Raw genomic sequence first — 24,938 nt, 5'->3', positions numbered from 1 at the left:
TAAGCTGTGATATGTGTGTGTGTGTGTGTGTGTGTGTGTGTGTGTGTGACCGGCGCTGCTGGTCGACCCCCAAGACTGGAGCTCACAGCGGCAGTCATGGAGTTGATGGCCGGGGGATTTGTGGCTCTCCATTTGTGCCAACAGCGTACGGGTGGCCTAGTCTTCCCCCAGCTCAGCCAGGGTTAACAGGTGGTGGCGGCGGCTTGTCTCAGCTAGGCAGCGGGGTGGTTATGTCTCAGCTCTTAGCTCGGTGGCGGGGTAGTGTTTCTCAATTCCCAGCTCATCTAAGCAGTGTGGATGGTGTGTCTCAGGTCAGCTAGGCAGTGTGGGTGGTGTGTCTCAGGTCAGCTAGGCAGTGTGGATGGTGTGTCTCAGGTCAGCTAGGCAGTGTGGGTGGTGTGTCTCAGGTCAGCTAAGCAGTGTGGATGGTGTCTCAGGTCAGCTAGGCAGTGTGATGGTGTGTCTGAGGTCAGCTAGGCAGTGTGGATGGTGTGTCTCAGGTCATCTAGGCAGTGTGAGTGGTGTGTCTTAGGTCAGCTAGGCAGTGTGGGTGGTGTGTCTCAGGTCAGCTAGGCAGTGTGGGTGGTGTGTCTCAGGTCAGCTAGGCAGTGTGGATGGTGTCTCAGGTCCGCTAGGCAGTATGGGTGGTGTGTCTCAGGTCCGCTAGTCAGTGTGGGTGGTGTGTCTCAGGTCAGCTAGGCAGTGTGGATGGTGTCTCAGGTCCGCTAGGCAGTGTGGATGGTGTGTCTCAGGTCAGCTAGGCAGTGTGGGTGGTGTGTCTCAGGTCAGCTAGGCAGTGTGGGTGGTGTGTCTCAGGTCAGCTAGGCAGTGTGGGTGGTGTGTCTCAGGTCAGCTAGGCAGTGTAGATGGTGTGGCTTAGTTCAGCTAAACAGCACGTACTAGTATGTCTCAGCTCAGCTAGATAGCGGATAGTGATATGTCTTAGAATAGGCAGGATGTGTGTGTGTGTGTGTGTGTGTGTGTGTGTGTGTGTGTGTGTGTGTGTGTGTGTGTGTGTGTGTGTCCTGGTGTCGGGTCAGCCGGACGTGTGGTGTGTGTCTCAGGTCATCCTCAGCAGTCATAGCTCCTTCTTCTCAGCTCATAGTGTCCGTTGTTACAGAATTCATAACACACAACATCATCACATCTTCCTTGATGATGTGATTATTACACGAAAGTGCACTCGGGAACTTATCGTGTTTCATTTCCCCGTGGACTCATGGGAATATTTTTTCTTTTTTTTTTTTGGCATACTATTCGCCATTTCCCGTGTTAGCAAGGTAGCGTTAAGAACAGAGGACTGAGCCTTTGAGGGAAATCCTCACTTAGCCCCCTTCTCTGTTCCTTCTTTTGGAAAATTAGAAGTGAGAGGGGAGGATTTCCAGCCTCCCGCTCCCTCCCCTTTTAGTCGCCTTCTACGACACGCAGGGAATACGTGGGAAGTATTCTTTCTCCCCTATCCCCATGGAGGATATATATATATATATATATATATATATATATATATATATATATATATATATATATATATATATATATATATATATATATATACACACTCCTAAGTCGACTACTGTCTCGGGGGTGGGTAAGGAGGGGTCCTTGATCACTCCTGCCGATGATCTATCAGGAAATTTTTCGACTTTGCTCCGTGAGGCAATGATCGATAAGGCTGGTATAGTCTGACTGGTGTGAGGGGGGAAAGGTCCGCGTGCGGCAGCGCCTCCTCCTTCTCCTCCTCCACCACCGTCGTCGTCAGGTACCTTTGAGCGATGGCCGACCGACCCTCCTTCATTATTAAGGGTAACCGGGGTCTTGATGCGACCCTTGCGCCACCTACCTACATACCTACCTAGCCAGCCAGCCAGCGAACCAGCCAACCAGCCACTCGCTAGACTCGCTCCAGGATCACACACACACACACACACACACACACACACACACGTCTGCACGGGTCAGCTCCTCCTCTGGCCTAACACTAGTGCCTATGAGCACCACACCAGCTGCGGAGGACAGGTCCCTACGGAACACACCAGGTGGAGGATGTAATGGTCCCCCTCCCCTTCTCCCAACACACCAGCTGCGGAGGATAGGTCCCTACGGAACACACCAGGTGGAGGCAGTAATGGTCACCCCCCAGGAACGCACCAATTGTAGAAAGAAATCCCTCCCTCCCTCCCACACCAGCAGCACATCAGTAGCGGGAAATAATTCCCTGGAGAACCCCAGGTGCTCAGGACTAGTCCCCAGTACCGTAACTGTACCCCTCCCCCAAAATCACAGACTGGGCCACCAGGCAAGCCTCTCCCCACCAGCAATTACCACCTATAACACACACACACACATCCCCCCCCTGCGATCTGGCTACAGAAGGATTCTCAAAGTTACTCGTAAGTTTATCGGACTACGTCAGCATCCAGACAACTTCCACACTTGAGGGGGGCGGGGAGCTGCTGTGGCAGGGTCGGTACAGCAGCAGCATCACCAGCTGCTGTAGCAGGGTTGGTACAGCACCACCACCACTTGCTGAGTCAAGGCCGGTATAGCCTCACCAGCAGCTGCTGTGATAGGGTCGGTGCAACAGCACCAGCAGCTGCTCTAGCAAGGTCGGTACAGCACCAGCAGCTGCTGCGGCAGGGAATATACAGCAGCACCACCAGCTGTTGTGGCGAGGACTGTACAGCAGTATACCGTCAGCTGCTGTGGTAAGGTCTTCGCAGCGTCGCCAGCAGCTGTTGCGGTAGGGTTGGTGGAGGATCAGTAGCATCCGTGGCCCGGGTTCGTACAGCATCACCACCAGCTGCCGTGGCAGGGACGGTAGAGTACCACCAGCTGCTGTGGCAGAGAGGGAAATGGCGGCACAGTAGCAGCAGCAGCGGCAGCCCCTGTGTTTGGGAGGGTACAGCAACAGCGGCAGCTGCTGTGGCCGGGGCGGCACAGATGTTGATCGTGTCAATACACGGGCTAAAAGCGCTGCCTTCATTACCTGACGAGCTGGGCCAGTCTCCTGCAGGCCTTGCTGTTGCTAGGGCTTGGGGACCGTGGCTGGGGCTGGGGGATAGATGAGCATAGCTGGGGCTAGGGGATGGCAGAGGCGGGGGGGAACAACAGGGATGGTGGAGGGTTGTCACGAGCGATGGAGCATTGTTGGTGGCGCGGTAGCGTTGCTGGGAGAGAGAGAGAGAGAGAGAGAGAGAGAGAGAGAAAGAGAGAGAGAGAGAGAGAGAGAGAGAGAGAGAGAGAGAGAGAGAGAGAGAGAGAGAGAGAGCGTTGTTCAGGACGGGGGAGGTCTGCCCTATACTCCTGGAGGTGACGGAAGGTCACTTGGGTAGCGGAGGTGTCGCTGGTGATGGGGAAGTGTCGCTGGTAATGGGGCAGGGTCTCTGGTGGCGTAAGCACGGTGCAGGTGGTGGGGAAGTGTTGTTTGTGGTGGAGAAGTGTCTCTGGTGGTGTAAGAGCGACGCTGGTGATGGGGAAGTGTCTCTGGTGGTGGGAAACGCCAGTTGTGGTGGGGAAGTGTCTTTGAGGGTGAGGAACGCCACTGGTGATGGGGAAGTGTCTCTAGTGGTGAGGAACGCCACTGGTGGTGGGGAAGTGTCTTTGAGGGTGAGGAACGCCACTGGTGGTGGAGAAGTGTCTCTAGTGGTGAGGAACGCCACTGGTGGTGGGGAAGTGTCTTTGAGGGTGAGGAACGCCACTGGTGATGGAGAAGTGTCTCTAGTGGTGAGGAACGCCACTGGTGGTGGGGAAGTGTCTTTGAGGGTGAGGAACGCCACTGGTGATGGAGAAGTGTCTCTAGTGGTGAGGAACGCCACTGTTGGTGGGGAAGTGTCTTTGAGGGTGAGGAACGCCACTGGTGATGGAGAAGTGTCTCTAGTGGTGAGGAACGCCACTGTTGGTGGGGAAGTGTCTTTGAGGGTGAGGAACGCCACTGGTGATGGAGAAGTGTCTCTAGTGGTGAGGAACGCCACTGGTGGTGGGGAAGTGTCTTTGAGGGTGAGGAACGCCACTGGTGATGGAGAAGTGTCTCTAGTGGTGAGGAACGCCACTGTTGGTGGGGAAGTGTCTTTGAGGGTGAGGAACGCCACTGGTGATGGAGAAGTGTCTCTAGTGGTGAGGAACGCCACTGGTGGTGGAGAAGTGTCTTTGAGGGTGAGGAACGCCACTGGTGATGGAGAAGTGTCTCTAGTGGTGAGGAACGCCACTGGTGGTGGAGAAGTGTCTCTAGTGGTGAGGAACGCCACTGGTGGTGGAGAAGTGTCTCTAGTGGTGAGGAACGCCACTGGTGGTGGGGAAGTGTCTTTGAGGGTGAGGAACGCCACTGGTGGTGGGGAAGTGTCTTTGAGGGTGAGGAACGCCACTGGTGGTGGGGAAGTGTCTTTGAGGGTGAGGAACGCCACTGGTGGTGGGGAAGTGTCTCTAGTGGTGAGGAACGCCACTGGTGATGGAGAAGTGTCTTTGAGGGTGAGGAACGACACTGGTGATGGAGAAGTGTCTCTAGTGGTGAGGAACGCCACTGGTGGTGGAGAAGTGTCTCTAGTGGTGAGGAACGCCACTGGTGGTGGGGAAGTGTCTTTGAGGGTGAGGAACGACACTGGTGATGGAGAAGTGTCTCTAGTGGTGAGGAACGCCACTGGTGGTGGAGAAGTGTCTCTAGTGGTGAGGAACGCCACTGGTGGTGGGGAAGTGTCTCTAGTGGTGAGGAACGCCACTGGTGGTGGGGAAGTGTCTTTGAGGGTGAGGAACGACACTGGTGATGGAGAAGTGTCTCTAGTGGTGAGGAACGCCACTGGTGGTGGAGAAGTGTCTCTAGTGGTGAGGAACGCCACTGGTGGTGGGGAGCTTCACTGTTAGTGGAGACGTAGTCAACTAACTTCAAAGAAAAAGAGAAAAAAGAAAATGAGAACTGTGGTGACAGGCCAACACGTGCCAATGGTCCCGGAGACCAGGCGTTAGGCCGAGTCCTGTATTCTGGCGGCAGCACGAGAGACCTCATTATGCTGGAGGAAAGAAAATAAACATGTTAGAGAAGACACAGTGTAAGTCTACAGGAGCGACTGTGTGTGTGTGTGTGTGTGTGTGTGTGTGTGTGTGTGTGTGTGTGTGTGTGTGTCCGGGCCGGCCTTGCCTGGCCTGGTCTGGGAGGGGGAGTGGGGCCAGCTCGGTACTTGACATGCTGGACTCGCTCACACCTTACAACTCAACTGCTGCTGTTCTCACCACCCACCCCCGGCACCCCAGCCTCCCTCCCTTCCTCACGTCCCTCTGCGTGGGGACTCTCTCTCTCTCTCTCTCTCTCTCTCTCTCTCTCTCTCTCTCTCTCTCTCTCTCTCTCTCTCTCTCTCTCTCTCTCTCTCACACACACACACACACACTGCTCCGCTCCTTCTCTTGCACATTTCACCGAGACTCCCTACCGCGCTCTCCTGTCTTCATGCCTATCATGGGGCGCCCTCCCGTACGTCTCCCTGGGATCCCCTCCTTCACTCTCTTGCCAGCCGTTCTCAACCTCCCTCTCCAAAGTTGACCCAAACCTCTCTCTCTCTCTCTCTCTCTCTCTCTCTCTCTCTCTCTCTCTCTCTCTCTCTCTCTCTCTCTCTCTCTCTCTCTCTCTCTCGTGTCTCTAGGGGCCTCATATCCGTCTCTAGAAGCTGCTCCACATGTCTTCACCAGTCTCTTCAAGGGGCCCATTCGTGTTCCACCCCATGTCCCTCTCTATGCATGCCCCACACGTCTCTCCTTGTCTCTTGACGGGTAGGAGGGCCTCTTGTGTCTCACGGGGCCTCACGTCTCTTTCTTAGGTTGTCTCACGCGTCTCCCCTCGTCTCTTGAGGGGTCCATCTCGTGTCTCAATGGGCCTCACGTCCCTTTTTAAGGTTGCCCCACACGTCTCCCCTCGTCTCTTGAGGGGTGCCTCCCGTGACTCACCTCACGTCCCTCTGTAAGGTTGCCCCCACACATCTCCCCTCGTCTCTAAGGTGGGCTTTCTCGTGTCTCAAGAGGCCTCACGTCCCTCTCTAAGGTTGCCCCTCACATCTCCCCTCGTCTCTTCAGGGGTGCCTCTCGTGTCTCAAGGGGCTGTCCGTCGTTCTGCCGAAGTGCCTCCTATTCGTATCCCTCCCAACCTCTTTCCCGTCTCCTCATCTCTCCCGCTTCGTCTCTCACGAGAGCTCTGATATCTTTCAGCGAGACTCTCCTGCCTACCTTCCCCATCATCCCAGCTGCTCCCTCTCTCAAGGCCTCCTCTCCGGCCCACCTCCCTCTCTCATTATTGTCAGCCCTTCCTTCTGGGTTCCCAGCTTCCTCGTTCTTATCCCAGTGCCTTCTCGTCTGCAACTTCCCCTCCATCCTCAGCTCTCTCCCCTTTCCGAGTCGTCCACAGCTTCTTCACCCCATCACCCTCTCCTTCCCAGCTTCTTCATCCCCAGCTTCCTCCTCATCCTCACCTCCTCCCTTCTCCCAGCAGCATATCCTCCCCAGCATCCCTTTAATCCCTGGCACCCTGCTCGTCCCCCAGTTTCCCCTTCTTCCACCGTTGCCGAGCCAGCCTGGCCCCACTCAGCTCCCCCCGGCACCTTGCTCTGTGGTCATTGCCAATCCGCCCCCTGTCTCCTGGCTGCCATCCCTTGCATCTACTTGACTCCAGCCGCCCACCTCGTCTGATCACTGGTCCTCCCCTCCAGCCACTTCCCTCCCTCTTTGTACTAGTCTTCCCTCCGCCCACGTCCCAAGCCTTCCCTCTCCCTCTGGCCACCAGCTTATTTTCACTAGTCCCCGCTCCCTGCTACCAGCCCTCCGCTCCCTTGTCCCCATCCTTTTCCTCCCTCTTGTCATCAGCTTCTCCCTTACCTCCACGTCCCTAGCTCTCTTCTCTCCCCCCCCATCACCATGTTACCAGTCCTGCCCTCCCATTCATCACCCCGCAGGTCCTCATCTCGGCCCACCCGTACCTAACCTCTCCCCGCGTGTGTTTGCTCTGGTTCCCTCCCATGTCCCCAGCCTTGCTCCTGAGCGCTCCTCCTCCTCCTCCCCTTGGCCCCGGCCTGCCCTCCTGCCATCATAATCAGGGGAAGGCGGCCACACGGGGCGACGTTCCAAACATTGATCCCCAGAGCCCTTCCATGCTCCAGATTAGTTCCAGGCTCGTCGCTCCCTGGTGTGGTGTATGTGTTCCAGCCACCATCCTCCTCCTTACTGACTGCCTGCCTCTTTATAGGTGTAGCAGGCGCTGTAGTCAGGACTTTCATTAGTGTCGGCGACACTCCTCCTCCTCCTCCTCCTCCCACACACACACACCTCGCTCTCTCGCGGCCACAGGCACATCACCTGTGATTAGTTTTGGAGGGTTTTCAGTGTCTCCGCCGCCGTCAGCCTTGGTGCAATCAATCTATGCACCACCCTCCTCCGCCTCCCCCACTGTAGCAGTGTGTCTAGGGTCCTGGTAATTGATCGGACGCTGCCGGACTCTATCATCTTCCACCTCCCTAAATGGCCTCCTCCAGGAACCCCTCCCAGCTTTCCCCTTCGCGGAATTACCCACTAACCTTCCCTCTCCCCTTCTTTCCCAGCTCCCCTGACTGACCCCTCCCTTACACGGGTTGTATGGGCTCCCGTATCAAAGACTGCCTTAACTTCCCGGATAGATTAATTTATCGTGTGTGCTGACATGTACTTAGGTGCCGGGACCTCGTGTGTTTGTGTATTATGTGTACGTAAGGGAGTTGACGTACAAACACACACACACGCACACACACACACACACACACACACACACACACACACACACACACACACACACGGGCGCGCGGATGCACAAAAGATGGGCCTCCGGGGTAACTAGGTTAACGTTACTGACACAGGTACAGCTTCTCCCGGGGTTAAGCCCGCATAGGTTCGAATCCTGGGAGCGGCAGTTGGTTCACACCCATCCCAGGTGTTCATCATTGCCTCAGGTGTGGTCAGTAAATGGGTACTTGGCTTGGGCTTTTTTTTTTGTGTGTGTGTATGTATATATCCACAGGAGTAAAGACATGGCACATATGTTTAGGCTTAAGGAGTAAAGGACATGGCACTTACGCACTTAGGTTTAAGAGAAAGGGCGACACAAAATGCAAAATTCTCTACCCGGAACACACCAAAAGTAATCACGCACACACACACACACACACACACACACACACACACACACACACACATAGCCGGACTTGTACATAAGACTGTCTGTATTGTGGTGAATATTAGAATCGCATTTCACGTACGAAAAAGGAAAACTATCCATCACGTATATTAAGACCAAACAACATTACGCTTCTCGTGTTTGGTCACAGCACCTCAAGAACCACAAAGAGTAATTGAAAGAGTCCAGAGAAGGGTGACCAAGATCATCGCTGAATTAAGGGAGCTGAGATACAGTAAGGGGCTGAGGGCTACAAATTTGGCCATCATGGAGGAGAGAAGAGAGTGAGAGAGAAAGGAGTGATTCTGAATCATTTGGACGACGTCGACAGCTTTTTATTTGAGATACAGTGGCATAGTAACCAAAAACCACGACAAGAAGAGTGATAGAAAGGACGTCTTGTTTTCCTGTAACGTAGGATAACTTCTAATAAAGGTCACAGTACTTGAGGTGCCATTGAAAGAGGTTTGGGCAAGTAGGAGTCGAGATATCTGTGAATGGCGCCGTATGTCCATAGTACAGGTTGGGTAAGGTGGCCGGGAGGACGGAATCTGCTACATGCACACAGCATTTGCTCCACACCACCGTCAGTATAAGTCCATGTCATGCGTGCGCGGAGTAAGGGTTGGGTTAATGCATTTACGCATCTGCGCCACAGAGGCTAAGGAGTGCATACAGATGGTTTGGGTATACTCATCTCCATGAATAGAGGCCAGGTAGTTCGTTACTCATCGCCATGAGTGAAGGGTCAGGTTTAGCGAGTTGTGTCCTCACCACACACATATCAGCAAACTTGGGCTGTGCTACATTGCGCTTGCTACAGGGAGGAAGGGAAGGGAAGGGGGGAGGAGGGCGCTAATTATCGACCAGGTGGTTGCGTCAGAGAAGACATCCCCCTGTTTAGGCCAGGTGATCAGCCGGTAATGAGCGACGCCTCCAGCCTCATTACCCAGCTGATTTTCCCAACACACACACACACACACACACACACACACACACACACACACACACACACACACACACACACACACACAACGCTCCTCCTCCCTCAGCAGCAGCAGCAGCAGCAGCGGCAGCAGGAGGGCCAAGTGAGAGACGAGGGCGCGATCCGACCCAGCAGTGGGGCGGCACACTGCAATACCAGGATCCGCGTTCCTCGACAGATATAATTCCACAGGGATCCTGGCGTTCTGGTATGTGACGGTGGCGCGACCCTCAGGATGCTGGGAGAAGTGGGGTGTCCCTTGTTGTGGGCAGAGGGGCGACCCTGGAAATGTTGTGGGAAAAGGGGCGCCCCTGGAGAAGATATTAAGTGAAGTGGGGCGTCCCTGGAGGAGATATTAAGGGAAGTGGGGCGTCCCTGGAGGAGATATAATGGGGAGTTGGGCGTCCCCATTGGAGATATGATTGGGAGTAGGGCGCCCTTGGTGGAGATATAGTAGAAAGTGGATCGCCCCTGTAGGAGGTAAAGTTGGATGTGGGGCGCCCCTGGGGAAGATAATAGTGGGAAGTGGGGCGTCCCTGGAGGAGATATAGTAGGAAGTTTCGTACCCTAGGAGGTGATATATGAGGAGGTGGGGTGTCCCCTGGGGTTGACATAGTAGCGGGAAGTAGAGAGCGGGCGGGGCTGGATGGGTGGGTGGGTGTCTCCTGCTGGCGGGACGAACTCCGGAAGGAAAAACCAGATTGGCCGGGGCAAATTACTGCCGGATGTTAGCAGCCGGGCCCGTGTCTGGCACAGGAGTTCCCCGGCGAGGGATTTGGACCTTAAGGAAGGCCGACCCGGGAATGTATAGGCGGGTGGTGATGGTTGCTGGTGGGGACTGCTTGGTGCGTGGTAGGGGAGAGAGTGAGCTGTTAAAGGTGCTTATGGAGAGGTGTTAGGTCGGTGCGAGGGAGATCTGGTTGGGGGTTCTACGTCGATGCTAGGGAGATTTGCTAGGGTTCACAGGCCGGTGCTAGGAATATCTGCTAGGGACAGTGCTAAGTTGGTGGTGCTAGGAAGATCTGCTAAGGACAGTGCACTAGGGAGATCTAGAAACAGAGCTAAGTCTTTGCTAGGGAGTTTTAGAGGCAGAGATAGGTTGGTGATGGGGAGATCTGCTGTGCTAGGGAGACCTGCGAGGGGTGGTGCTAGGTCGGTCCTAGGGAGACCTGAGCGAAAATCCTGGCCGGTGTAGAGGTCACGAAAGGGTGGTTTCTGGAGGAGAGTTTCGCCTCTATGGACCAGCGGGTTGCCACTGGTGTGACGCGACGGTATCCCTTAATCATAGCACTTTCTTGAACAACAACTGCAACTGTTCATTCCATTTAGACACACACACACACACACACACACACACACACACACACACACACACACACTGATGTAGCGCAATGAGCACACACCTTCACCGAACGCGTAATGCCCTCCAAGAGCAAGGTTTCGAACCGCTACCGTTTGTGTGGGAGTTGGGGTACCCAGCTCGCACACAAGTGGCAGCGATACGAACCCTTGCTGTTATAGGGCATTATATATATATATATATATATATATATATATATATATATATATATATATATATATATATATATATATATGTATATATATATATATTATGAGTCCATGGGAAAATGAAACACGATAAGTTCCCAAGTGCACTTTCGTGTAATAATCACATCATCAATGGAGACACAAGAGACAAATATAACAGTCAGTTGATATACATCGAAGAGATGAAGCTAGAACGCCATTTGGTGATACATATATTCGCCAGTTCCTGCGTCAGCGAGGCAGCGTCAGGAACAAATGACTGAGCCTTAGAGAGGGAAAAAAAATCCTCACTTGGCCTCCTTCTCTGTTCCTTCTTTTGGAAAAGTTAAAACAGAAGGGGAGGATTTCCAGCCTCCTGCTCCAACCCCTTTTAGTCGCCTTCTGCGACACGCAGGGAATACGTGGGCTGTGTGTGTGTGTGTGTGTGTGTGTGTGTGTGTGTGTGTGTGTGTGTGTGTGTGTGTAGAAAGATATTTCTTTTTCCATCCTTTCCAATGTAGCGTATAGACTGGACTATTTTTTTTTTTTTTTTTTGGTTCGGTGTGCCGCCAGGCTCAAGCCCACTCGAAAATATGTCGTGTGAAAAAAATGGGGGAAAAAAAAGAAAAAGGTTGGGAAGCAACGAGTCAGACCCCACGCCGTTTTCTCACACCGTTTTCTGTTTCACTTTATCGTGCCATTGTTTATAGACTGAAGCAGATAGGGTGTTCTTGTAGACTGACACGTGTCTCGGTCTCCGTCCTCTTACCCAAAGAGAGAGAGAGAGAGAGAGAGAGAGAGAGAGAGAGAGAGAGAGAGAGAGAGAGAGAGAGAGAGAGAGAGAGAGAGAGGAATTACGAGTATATATATATATATATATATATATATATATATATATATATATATATATATATATATATATATATATATATATATATATATATCTTTCTTTTCTTTCGTACTATTCGCCATTTCCCGCATCAGCGAGGTAGCGCTATGAACAGAGGACTGGGCCTTAGAGGGAATATCCTCACCTGGCCCCCTTCTCTGTTCCTTCTTTTGGAAAAAAAAAAAAAAAAAAAAACCGAGAGGGGAGGATTTCCAGCCACCCGCTCCCTCCCCTTTTAGTCGCCTTCTACGACACGCAGGGAATATGTGGGAAGTATTCTTTCTCCCCTATCCCCAGGGATGATATATATATATATATATATATATATATATATATATATATATATATATATATATATATATATATATATATATATATTGTTACGAACTCAGCTATAATATATCCTGGCAAGGTCGCCAATTTATATTGTTACGAGTTCAGCACTTATTATAGCAAGGTCGCCAGCAACATATATATGTTACAAATACTCTACTGGTCCTCGTCTTTGCAAGGACGGTAGATTTGTAATATAGCACAACTCAGGATGACGCTATCTTAACGTTATAGGGTTAAACAAACACAAAGGTTAGAATTACTTATAATGAAAAGAATTCAAATGTACAAGGTGAACACATAAATCAGGCACGAATCATTTACGTTAACACTGAACATGAGTTTAACACTGAACATATGTTAACAATTCCAGATAAGATTTCAAACCAGGAGATCTCTTTCCGTTGACACTTTGCTCGATAGCATTACATTTAGTTAGATTCTGACGTGACACAGTAACAATCGTTGCACTTAGCTAACCTGACGCAACACAGTAACATCATTGTTATACTTAGTTAAGCTTGACTTGACACAGTAACATATCATTACACTTAGTTAAGCTTGGCATGACACAGTAAACATCTTACAACCTAGTCATACTTGACGGGACACAGTAACATCTTACAACCTAGTCATACTTTGACGGGACACAGTAACATCTTACAACCTAGTCAAACTTGACGGGACACAGTAACATCTTACAACCTAGGGCAGCGGTGGCTACGGGGTTCGAGACAGGGAAAGCCTACATTACCTTTTGTTGGGCTCGAGACTGGTGAAGGAATCAAGGTCTCAGACGATTGTCTGAGCTTTTATCTGAATGACCAACAAGGCAGGAACAGCTGGCCACGCCTCGACCCGCCACCTAGTTCTACTATAGGTCAAAATGACACAATTGCCCTTGATAGGTCAAGAGACTGGTTGTCATGCCCTCTCCTCGACTTGATTGGCTGAAGGAGGCCTAAGGTCCGGCCTACACATGTGGCGTGCATCCAGCCTCCTCTGTTCCTTTGTCCACGCCGGCAGCGAGCGCACGTGACGACATACCGTAGCAGTTCCCATGGTTGGACCTGACGCCGTCGACCTGACGTTTGGGTGTTACAGGGCTGGTCAAGGTCTGGGTCAAGACATGATTACTAAGGCAATCAACACGGTCAGGGAGGGTGAGATCCGGGCCGATAGAAGCCGCTCCCTACACCAAGACACGTCATACACAGAGATACACCAAGACACATACGAACCACGTGGACACAAACACACGTGTTCCGTAACACCCCCCTCCTTAAAGGAGAAAATTCCTAGAAGAGGAATTTTCTAGCGTTAAGAGCGGGATAAACAATCGGCTAACACATTATGTGCGCCAGCAATATGGTGAATATCTAACTGTACTCTTGAAAAAGAAACAAGGCCCACCTGATTAATATCTGACTCCGATCCCATAACTTCTTAACATTTTGAAGGGTTGGTAGTCAGTACACTCTAAACTGATTGCCTGAAGGACACAAATATATAAAGTGTTATAACACAAATAACAGACAAAGGTTCCATCTCCATGGTGGCTATTTGTTTGGGCTCAACCTTCTCTCTGTCCTCCTGCACGAGGACTTCAGCGTCAGCATCGCTGGCATTCACAGCTAATCTGGTTGAAGCCTGCAAAACATAACAGTTAAAAAAAGTAGTGTTCTTAATCGATGAGAGACTGTCTCACACTGCTCATTCCAAACATCAACAACTCTGTCAGAGGGGATTGCGAGTGTTGCAAAATTTACAATGACATCCTACAGTACCCAACCATATCCGAGTTCAGTTTTCTCACGCCTCCGCCCGGGTCCCAGGTCTCCGAGACACTCGTAGCTAAGTCGTCGGCTCCCTCACACACGGCTACCGCTGGACGTAAGATGATGCAGACTGGCACCGTCGGTTCCAAGGGGAGAGGTTCACGACTGAAACATGGCTTAGGCATGTTGATGAGGCATAAACTCCAACCTCTGCGCCTATCGGGGATAGAGACAAGGTACTTTGAGTCTCCTACACTCCAGATGATGGTGTAGGGACCCTGAAACCGGGCAACCAAGGGTTGACCTGGCTGCGGTAGTAGAAGTAACACCACGTCGCCCGCCTCAAACCTTCTCCAACGAGATCGTTTGTCAGGCCATATTGTCCTCCGTTCCGGAGTCTCTCTTGAATGGGTGCGAGACAAATCCTCAGTCTCATCTGCTGCTTCTGGTACGGACTCGTAACCAGCACAAGAAGTATCACACATCTTCTCACTAATTTTGTCCTCATGGAGAATCTTCTCTCTTGAATGGGTGCGAGACAAATACTCAGTCTCACTCACTGAGTCTCGTTCGGACTCGAAATCAGCATGGGAGGTATCACACAGCTTCTCACTAATTTTGTCCTCAAGGAGAATCTTCTCTCTTGAATGGGCGTGAGACAAATCCACAGTCTCACCCACCGAATCTCGTTCAGACTCGAGATCAGCACGGGAGGTATCACACATCTCCCTCATCTCATCCTCATGGAGAGTCTTCCCTCTTAAATGGGTGCGAGACAAACTCTCAGTCTCAACGGAGTCCACACCAGGGGAGAGGGTCTCACACAGCTCCCTCTCACTAGACTCACTCGTAGGGAGAGACTTCACTTCCTCCGACTTAACGGAGTCTACCCCAGGGGAGAGGGTATCACACAGCTTCTCGCTGGCCTCACTCTCATGCAGAGTCTTTAAGTCCGCCGTCTCAACGGAATCTACACCAGGGGAGAGGGTATCACGCAGCTTCTCCTCGCTGGCCTCACTCACATGCAGAGTCTTTAAGTCCACTGTCTCAACGAAGACTATACCAGGAGAGAGGGTATCACACAGCTTCCTCTCGCTGGCCTTACTCGGGGGGAGAGTTTTTAAATCCACTGTTTCAACGGAGGCAACTCCAGGGGAGAGGGTATCACACAGCTTCCTCTCGCTGGTCTTCACTTCCTCCGTCTTAATGGCTATGTCCTCAGGCACACGGCCTGCCGTGCCAGCTGTCATAGGCCTGGCACCATCGTGGTTGTAGACTATCTCTGGTACCTCTTCCTCAAGCTGCACTGCCTCCGTGGACTCCACCGGGCCCGTAGGTAACACCGGCACTGGGTTCATCTTCCCACCCGCTAGGTCACTGCCTAACACAACGTCCACGTCTAAGACAGGTAGCTTATCTACAGTCCCTACAAGGGCATGGTCCGTAAAGAGATCTGTTCCTACTATCACATCAACTAGTGGAGCTTCCTTGGGACCCGACAGTCCATCTGGCAAGACGCGGTCTCCAAACTCTTCTCGCGGCACCAAGCCATCCAACATCGGGGACTGCAGCGAACCAGAATCCCGTGATACGGTTTCTTTTCGTCGTCCACCACATCTACTGACACAACCCTCAGACAGGAACGCATTGTAGTTCCCACAGGACGGATCTTTAACAACTTGATTAACACTCTCGCAACCCCTCACTTTCCTAAGAGCAGGGACAGCCTTACCTACTTTATTAAGTGGACCTAAAGCTGAGAAGAGACTTACCGACCTACTTTTGGTAAAGTCTCTGGATTCCTTCGCTCGAGCCCAGCAATCCCTCACCTGGTGCCCAGCCTTGCCACAATAATAACAACTCTTAACTCCGTTGGAGTATTTCCCCTGACTTCTACGAGTTACCGGCAAGGTAGCAGATTCAGGTGGGATTACATTACCACTGGTCCTCCCTCTGTCGTCGTAGCCATTTGAACGTCTGCCCACGTCAAGTTTACTGAACTTCGGTACATGTAAGTTACCCAACTGAGACGACACTGGTCCTAATGGTGAAGCGTTTAGTCTAAGTCTTTCACGTTCGAAAGCTAACCTAGCTTGTTCAGTCTTCTTCCTCTGCACTTGTAACTGTGCTTGTGCATTGACCTTAGCTATCTCTAGCTGCTTTCGCCAATAACTGAGATCAACATTAATATCACTAGGGATATGGGGAGGGATCGAGACTTTGACCGACGTTAATGATTGAGCGGTATTGTCAACACTGATCAACGACATGATTAATGAATCAAGGAAAGAGATTCCGTTAAGGCAAGAAATATCCTGGCGGGGTCGCCAATTTATATGTTACGAACTCAGCTATAATATATCCTGGCAAGGTCGCCAATTTATATTGTTACGAGTTCAGCACTTATTATAGCAAGGTCGCCAGCAACATATATATGTTACAAATACTCTACTGGTCCTCGTCTTTGCAAGGACGGTAGATTTGTAATATAGCACAACTCAGGATGACGCTATCTTAACGTTATAGGGTTAAACAAACACAAAGGTTAGAATTACTTATAATGAAAAGAATTCAAATGTACAAGGTGAACACATAAATCAGGCACGAATCATTTACGTTAACACTGAACATGAGTTTAACACTGAACATATGTTAACAATTCCAGATAAGATTTCAAACCAGGAGATCTCTTTCCGTTGACACTTTGCTCGATAGCATTACATTTAGTTAGATTCTGACGTGACACAGTAACAATCGTTGCACTTAGCTAACCTGACGCAACACAGTAACATCATTGTTATACTTAGTTAAGCTTGACTTGACACAGTAACATATCATTACACTTAGTTAAGCTTGGCATGACACAGTAAACATCTTACAACCTAGTCATACTTGACGGGACACAGTAACATCTTACAACCTAGTCATACTTTGACGGGACACAGTAACATCTTACAACCTAGTCAAACTTGACGGGACACAGTAACATCTTACAACCTAGGGCAGCGGTGGCTACGGGGTTCGAGACAGGGAAAGCCTACATTACCTTTTGTTGGGCTCGAGACTGGTGAAGGAATCAAGGTCTCAGACGATTGTCTGAGCTTTTATCTGAATGACCAACAAGGCAGGAACAGCTGGCCACGCCTCGACCCGCCACCTAGTTCTACTATAGGTCAAAATGACACAATTGCCCTTGATAGGTCAAGAGACTGGTTGTCATGCCCTCTCCTCGACTTGATTGGCTGAAGGAGGCCTAAGGTCCGGCCTACACATGTGGCGTGCATCCAGCCTCCTCTGTTCCTTTGTCCACGCCGGCAGCGAGCGCACGTGACGACATACCGTAGCAGTTCCCATGGTTGGACCTGACGCCGTCGACCTGACGTTTGGGTGTTACAGGGCTGGTCAAGGTCTGGGTCAAGACATGATTACTAAGGCAATCAACACGGTCAGGGAGGGTGAGATCCGGGCCGATAGAAGCCGCTCCCTACACCAAGACACGTCATACACAGAGATACACCAAGACACATACGAACCACGTGGACACAAACACACGTGTTCCGTAACAATATATATAAAGAAATTTGGAATGATATAACTATCAGACCTTGAACTTACATCGAGCAGGTGTTCATATATGTGGTGTCATCTGGGGTTTGTATATGATGTGTGGTGTCATCTGGGGTTTGTATATGATGAGTGGTGTCATCTGGGGTTTGTATATGATGTGTGGTGTCATCTGGGGTTTGTATATGATGTGTGGTGTCATCTGGGGTTTGTATATGATGTGTGGTGTCATCTGGGGTTTGTATATGATGTGTGGTGTCATCTGGGGTTTGTATATGATGTGTGGTGTCATCTGGGGTTTGTATATGATGTGTGGTGTCATCTGGGGTTTGTATATGATGTGTGGTGTCATCTGGGGTTTGTATATGATGTGTGGTGTCATCTGGGGTTTGTATATGATGTGTGGTGTCGTCTGGGGTTTGTATATGATGTGTGGTGTCATCTCGGGGTTTGTATATGATGTGTGGTGTCATCTGGGGTTTGTATATGATGTGTGGTGTCATCTGGGGTTTGTATATGATGTGTGGTGTCATCTGGGGTTTGTATATGATGTGTGGTGTCATCTGGGGTTTGTATATGATGTGTGGTGTCGTCTGGGGTTTGTATATGATGTGTGGTGTCATCTCGGGGTTTGTATATGATGTGTGGTGTCATCTGGGGTTTGTATATGATGTGTGGTGTCATCTGGGGTTTGTATATGATGTGTGGTGTCATCTAGGGTTTGTATATGATGTGTGGTGTCATCTGGGGTTTGTATATGATGAGTGGTGTCATCTGGGGTTTGTATATGTGTGGTGTCACTGGGGTTTGTATATGATGTGTGGTGTCGTCTGGGGTTTGTATATGATATGTGGTGTCGTCTGGGGTTTGTATATGATGTGTGGTGTCGTCTGGGGTTTGTATATGATGTGTGGTGTCATCTGGGGTTTGTATATGTGTGGTGTCACTGGGGTTTGTATATGATGTGTGGTGTCGTCTGGGGTTTGTATATGATGTGCGGTGTCGTCTGGGGTTTGTATATGATGTTTGGTGTCGTCTGGGGTTTGTATATGATGTGTGGTGTCATATGGGGTTTGTATATGATGTGTGGTGTCGTCTGGCGTATATATATATATATATATATATATATATATATATATATATATATATATATATATATATATATATATATATATATATATATATGACTTGCAATGTCATTATAGAGTTACATATGACGTGTGGCGTCATCTGGACTTTATTCCGAAGTTTACTTAAGACGTGTGGAGATCTTACTTACTTAAGACGTGTGGGGGGATCTCGTGTACCGAAAACCAACTTGAACCGTATCTCTCAGTCGCCTGGATAGATAGACAGATAGAGATAGATAGATAGATAGGTAGATAGATAGATAGATAGATAGAGAGAGAGAGAGAGAGAGAGAGAGAGAGAGAGAGAGAGAGAGAGAGAGAGAGAGTGGCTGGTGGTGGTGGTAAGCGGGAGGGAATATATCAGGAGCAGCATCACAAGGACTTCCACTTCTCACACTATTCCACTCCAGGCGTCCCGTGACGTCCGCTCCATCATCTGCCCCACCCCACCCCGCCCTGCCCTGACCTGCCCTAGCCACAGCCGCGGCCACCACGCTCCCTCCATCCTTCCCTAGCCTCCCTGACCCTTCCCTGGCTCTATCTCCTTCACTACCACTACCATACCCTGCCATCCTTACCCTGCCTGCACTACCCTGCCTTCCCCACCCAGTCTTCCGCTTCCCTGCATCCCTTACCCTGTATACACTACCCTGCCTCCCCTACCCATTCCTCCACTTCCCTGCATCCCCTACCCTGCCTGTACTACCCTGCTTCCCCCTACCATACCTCCAGCGCCCATCCTCAAACCCCCCATCCCCGTCTGTACTACCCTGCTCCCCCCTGCCATACCTCCAGCGCCCATCCTCAAACCCCCATCCCCGTCTGTAATACCCTGCTCCCCCCTGCCATACCTCCAGCGCCCATCCTCAAACCCCCATCCCCGTCTGTAACACCTGCCCCCACACACCTCTCTGCTGCACCCAGAGAGTATTCAAACTCTCCGGTGATTCTCAGATGCCGTCCCCTCACCACGTCCTCCGCCATCACCATCCACTCACGCCTATCTTCTCTCCTAACCAACCATCACCATCACCACTACACCACCACCACCACCATACACCATCACCACCACACCACTACCACACACCAGCACCACATCTAACTGTGTGTCCCGCCCCAAGTCACACCACTTATTCTGGCCCGGTTCCCTCTGTCATTGGTCATGGGGAGCGGGCGGGCGGGCGGTCGACCCAGCTGCTGTGCCCCCATTTCAAAATGGTGGCTGGAGCCTGCCATTGCCATTCTCCAGCGGCGCCTGTTGCTGCATCTGTTATGACAGAGCCAAACAAGCAATTCTCTCCCGTCGGCCTCCATTTCCGGTGCCGCGTGTCTCCATCAATATTACTGGAACGCTACACCAACAATTTTGCATGACCCCCCCCACACCATCCTCAGCCATCACATTCCACCGCCCCACACACTACCTCTCTCTCTCTCTCTCTCTCTCTCTCTCTCTCTCTCTCTCTCTCTCTCCATCAGCCCATTATTTCCTTTCACCAACAAGAGCACTAAAGCTGATGCCCTCCCCCCCCCTTATCCCGCAACCTGCCACTCCCGATGTCATCTACCACCTCCCCCCACCCTGATTATCTCACCTCATCACTGCCTCCTTCTCCTCTACCATAACCCCTGTGAACTCTTGGTTGTCCTGTCCCTTCATGTCCCTCTCTGTCCCTTCCTGTCCCTCTCTGGCCCTTCCCTGCAACTGTCATGCCGTCCCGATACATTGTTATCCTCTGGGCTGTTCTCTTCTACCTGGCGTTCTGCTTTCCACCCCTGGCTTAGCCTTGCCATCCCTGTGCCTCTGTAAGCACATCTATCCCTCCGTTCCATCCGTAAGCCCTTTTGACTATCCCTTCATTTCCCCTTCCACTACTGTTCCTCCTCCCTACTCTTCCCCTAGCTCCCTCTGAGCACCCCTAGCCCTCCACTAGCACCCTAAGCCCTCTTCTATCACCCACTGGCTTTCCTATGGACTTTCCTCAGCTCCCCTAGCCCTTCTCTGCCACCCCTATCCTTTCTGTACCATCCATTGCTCCCCTTTGGGCCTCCCTCAGCACCCCAGTCCCTGCTATACCACCCCTTGCTCCCCCTAGCCCTCCCTGAGCACCTCTATACCTTCTCTTCCATCCCTAGCTTCCCCTTAGGCCAGGTTCACCATCACTGCCCCTCTCCCTCCCCCTGCTGCCAAGCCTGTGGCTCCCCGTGGCGTGGGCAGGTCGGTCCTGCCTGTCGGCCGTAACCAGCCTGGCGGAGAGGGCTTGGGCGTGGCGGGGCTAGAGGGCGGAGGGCAACACGTGCCGGCACCATGTTATCAACACTGGCCTCACCCACCACCAGCCTTGCCTGTGGCCTGGCTCAGGTGTCGCCTCTCGCCCAGGATGACAAGAGGCGCAGCAGCAGGGATCGCTCCAGCCCTCAACCTTATCCCTTCTTCCCCCGTGTGTCTCAACACATAGTCCTTCCCCTGTGTGCCTCTTCTGTGATTTATCTATTCTTTCCCTCACGTTTTTTTTGAGGTATTATTTCCTTCTCTTACGTACTGTCGCTTACAAATTGAAGTCTTACCTTCTCCATCCATCTTTTTAGACACACTGACTGACCCACTCACGCTTCCTGAGTCATCAGTCACCCATACCTCCCAGGTCGTTTACCAGACACATTGACTCTTCCTCTGACATTTCCCAGGTCCTCAGTCACACACTGACTGACCCACTTACGCTTCCCATTTCCCATGTCATCAGTCAGACACTGACTGACCCACTCACACCTCCCACTTCCCAAGTCAACAGTCACACACTGACTGACCCACTCACGCTTCCCTTTTCCTATGTAACAAAGTGACTCTAACATACTCCAGGTAACTCATGTATCCAAATTAATCAGGTAACTCTTACATTCACCAGGTACCCAGGTAGCTCTTACTAGGTAACTCGTCGATACAACAAGTAACTCCTCCTTTACCCCAAGTAACCAGGTAATTCCTCCTTTACACTAGGTAACCAGGTAACTCCTCCTTTAGACCAGGATACCAGGTAACTCCTCCTTTACACCAGGTAACCAGGTAACTCCTCCTTTATACCAGGTAACCAGGTAACTCCTTTATGCCAGGTAACCAGGTAACTCATCCTTTATACCAGGTAACCAGGTAGCTCTCTTTGTACCAGGTAACTAAGTAACTCCTTCATACCAGGTAACCAGGTAACTCCCCCTTTATACCACGTAACTCCTCCATTATACCAGGTAACCAAGTAACTCCTCCATTATACCAGGTAACCAGATAACTCCTCAATTATACCAGGTAACCAAGTAACTCCTCCATTATACCAGGTAACCAGGTAACTCCTCCTTTACCGGAATCTCGTGCGTCACTCATGCATGGCCTCACAGCAATCAGTTCCAGTGACAAAAGTCACTCGCGAGTTTCTGCTCCATTTGGGGTTTAACGACCGACACTTGTATAACGTTTAATGCTCAACGACTCACTCATCACTTAACGCTTGTGCGACGTTCACAGATCAACGATTCGTTTATATCTGCTTAACGCATGCAGTTTTTCTTTATTGCTCAACGATTCACTTATCACCTAACCCTTGTTTCGTTTATCGATCAACGATTCATGTATCACTTGATACTTGTATTTTCGCCTATTGCTTAATGATTCATTTATCACATAACGTATAATTCGCTTATTGCTCTTCCATTCATCTAACACCTAATACCATGTTTCGTTTATTGTTCAACGATCCACATATCTCTCCTGACACTTGTATTTCGTTTAGTGGTCAACGATTCATTTGTCACCCGATACTTGTATTTCGTGTTCAGCGTATGAATGACGACAGCAAGGGACTCGTGTCCTGTCCTGTCCCTGGGGCCTCGTGTCCTACCCCGTCTCAGGGGCCTCGTGTCCTACCCCGTCCCTGGAGCCTCGTGTCCTACCGCTTCCCAGGAGCCTCGTGTCCTCTACCCCTTCCCAGGCGCCTCGTGTCCTACCACGTCCCAAGAACCTCGTATGTCATCTGGTTCGTCTGTCCCTGCATAACTAAAAGATCTGTTCCCTGCGTCTTCAGTCTGTTTTGAAACTTAAAGATTGTGATCAGGTCACTCGTCACTCTTCTCTCTTTCAAGGTGGGCAGATTTAAGGCTTCTAGCATTTCCCTATAACTCAGCGCTCTCAATTCTGGTTCCGTCATAGTTGTCTTCCTCTGGACGTTCTCTATTAGTTCTTTGTGCTTCTTTAGGTGCGGTGACCAAACTTGAGAAGCCCAGTGAAGTTGTGGTCTCATCTGGGATGTGAACATCTCGCTCGATATTTCCATATGCAAGAACTTGAATGCATTTCTGATATGTTCAAGGAGACAGTTGGCCTCCTAAGTGTCCTCCTAAGATGCGACTCTGGCGACAGGTTAGGGAATATGTCGACTCCCAAGTGTCCCTCAACACACAGATTCCTGCACCTAATTTCCTGCTTGATGATAATAATTTCAAAGCCTCCTTTCCTTGTGACCCATCCTCATTTCTTTACATTTACTCGAGTTGGATTTTTTCAACCATGTATCAAACTAACTTTGGAGTCTGTCAAGGTCCCTTTGTAAGTGGATGCAGTCCTCGGGTTTTTTTTTTTCTGTATTCCTCACCTGACCTTTGCATCATCTGCAAACTTATTCATGCAGGAGTTCATACCCTTTGGCAAGTCATTTACACAGACTAACGGCCCCAGAACAGGACCCTGCGGCACTCCACTGGTGACTTCCACCCATTCCGAGAATGCACCTCCGACATGGGTTCTTTGTTCCCTACCACTTACACAATCTCTGTGGAGGCTCCCCTTGATCCCTGCCTGATGTTTCAGCTTCTTAATCAGCTTCCCCATCTGGTACGGCGTCAAATGCTTTCTGGCATTCTGGCTACAAACTGTCCACCCAGTTTTCACTTAGTCCAAGAAGTAGAAATTTAAAAAGATTCGATACACGTGACCTCCTTTCCCTAAACCTGTACTGTCTCTCTCTCTCTCTCTCTTAGGCAATTATCTTGTCCAGAACCTTACTGACCACACTCGCTGCGTTCAGAATCCATGACGGATGAGTGCATAATGGTGGCAAAAGCCACGTGAGACAGCGTCAGCACTGTATTCCCACGTTTCGGTCCAGGGCACCATGTCCATTCCCTGACGACGGCTCATTGAAACGAAAACGTAGGATTAAAGTGTTCCAGTTGTCTTAAGTGTCTTCTTCCACCTTTATCCTATACGTCAGTGGCTCTTTCCGGTCTCCTTTCTTATAGACAGGTATCACGTTTTCCCTTTTGCACCCTCTTGGCACTTCGCCTTTCTCCAGTCATCTGGTACAGTATAGCAGGAGGTTTATCTTATCTAACCTTCCCACATCTTCAAGGCGTATGGTAGAATTTCATCAGGATCTTGAGTAGGTCAAGACTTTATGGTATTCTGTTAATTTGTTCTTTTCAAGATACCTCGACGTATTCTACAACCTCCTTTCCATCCCGAAAACACTTGCTACTCCCGGCGAATTCACGGAAAAGGTTTTGATTTCCTCCTGCCTTGCTCAAATGTTTCTTTTCAAGAGTTTCTTTGTCCCTCTTCTCTTATGATCCTGCTATACTCGTTTCTAGCTCTCACTCTCTCACACCTAGCAAATGCTGGCTGGCTGGAGCGCCGCCTGTGTCTTCACCACTGCGCATCTCGAAGTTCCTTTACTACGTCGACATTTTTTTTCCCCTCTGTGTATGAGGCTGGAGGTACACACGTCCCCACTCCTTCATTCTGATTCTCGGCTACTGAGCTTAACTTTCCAGTCAAGCTGGGTGTCCATTTGTAGACCAGCTACGAGGGTTGGGGTGTGGGCCGTGTGTCGCGTCCAGGATTCGAACCCCGGGTGGGTCTGTGCATGAGGCATGGTCAGCAACGCTAACCATTCACACCACAGGAGCGCGTGTGTCATTAATGATGTGTGTTACAGGGAGAAAGTTTTACGCCTGTGTTGTACCACTCTTAAACTTGTCTGTATTTACCATGTCTTTACTTCTTTGTCTGTATTTGCACACACACACACACACACACACACACACACACACACCCTAAGCCAGGTATCCATTTATCGACCATCTATGAAGGAGGATGAATACTTGGGTTGGCTGTGGGCCGATGACGGGCCTAGGATTTGGACCCATGCGGGCCATACCCTGGGAGGGCACTGTATTTAAACATTGAATATCTTTGTCAATCTCGGGCGACAGCTTTTAATATATATATATATATATATATATATATATATATATATATATATATATATATATATATATATATATATATCTTTTTTTTAATATCTATGTGTTTTCTAAAGCCTTTCCCCCCGCCATTAGATATGTACAATCTTATCAGGTATTGTACTTGGCCAGCTACAGAGTTGACTCTAGCGAAGATGGTGCGAGTTGTAGCACAAGATGTTGGTGGCCTTCAGGGGGGAGATGTACCCTGCCTGTCACACAGCCCTAGTGCTGTCACCCCTGCTGCTGTAGCCGTGGTCATGCCTTC

The 24,938-nt window shown here is 50.3% G+C and overlaps 3 protein-coding genes across 5 annotated transcripts in view; 1 reads left to right on the top strand and 2 right to left on the bottom strand.

Moving 5' to 3' along the window:
• The window catches only part of LOC139758835 (reticulon-4-interacting protein 1 homolog, mitochondrial-like), a 399,554-nt gene that overhangs the window by 119,417 nt on the left and 255,199 nt on the right, over positions 1-24,938 (top strand). The window lies entirely within an intron of this gene.
• Positions 1-24,938, bottom strand: part of LOC139758833 (uncharacterized) — a 295,796-nt gene that overhangs the window by 108,844 nt on the left and 162,014 nt on the right. The gene's annotated exons all lie outside the window — the stretch shown is intronic.
• LOC139758834 (uncharacterized) lies at positions 12,163-17,244 on the bottom strand. 3 transcript variants are annotated; one of them, XR_011714950.1, is made up of 3 exons: positions 16,648-17,244; positions 12,578-16,608; positions 12,163-12,538 (listed from the first exon to the last, which is right to left on the bottom strand). XR_011714950.1 is itself a non-coding variant. In XM_071680681.1 (2 exons), the coding sequence occupies exon 2, from the start codon at positions 15,956-15,958 to the stop codon at positions 13,676-13,678; it is 2,283 nt and encodes a 760-aa protein (XP_071536782.1). In that variant the 5' UTR covers positions 15,959-16,608; positions 16,648-17,244; the 3' UTR covers positions 12,163-13,675. The 3 variants fall into 3 exon arrangements, 1 of the variants encoding a protein (XP_071536782.1); XR_011714951.1 differs by having other exon boundaries at positions 12,578-17,244; XM_071680681.1 differs by having other exon boundaries at positions 12,163-16,608.

Source organism: Panulirus ornatus, chromosome 31 (assembly GCF_036320965.1).
Source record: "Panulirus ornatus isolate Po-2019 chromosome 31, ASM3632096v1, whole genome shotgun sequence".
In the NCBI taxonomy this organism is placed as follows: Eukaryota; Metazoa; Arthropoda; class Malacostraca; order Decapoda; family Palinuridae; genus Panulirus; species Panulirus ornatus.
This window is presented reverse-complemented; position numbering and strand designations above follow the sequence as displayed.

Coding starts and splice junctions, on each gene's coding strand:
- LOC139758834 (XM_071680681.1), bottom strand. CDS start 15,958: ATGTCGTTGATCAGTGTTGACAATACCGCTCAATCATTAACGTCGGTC.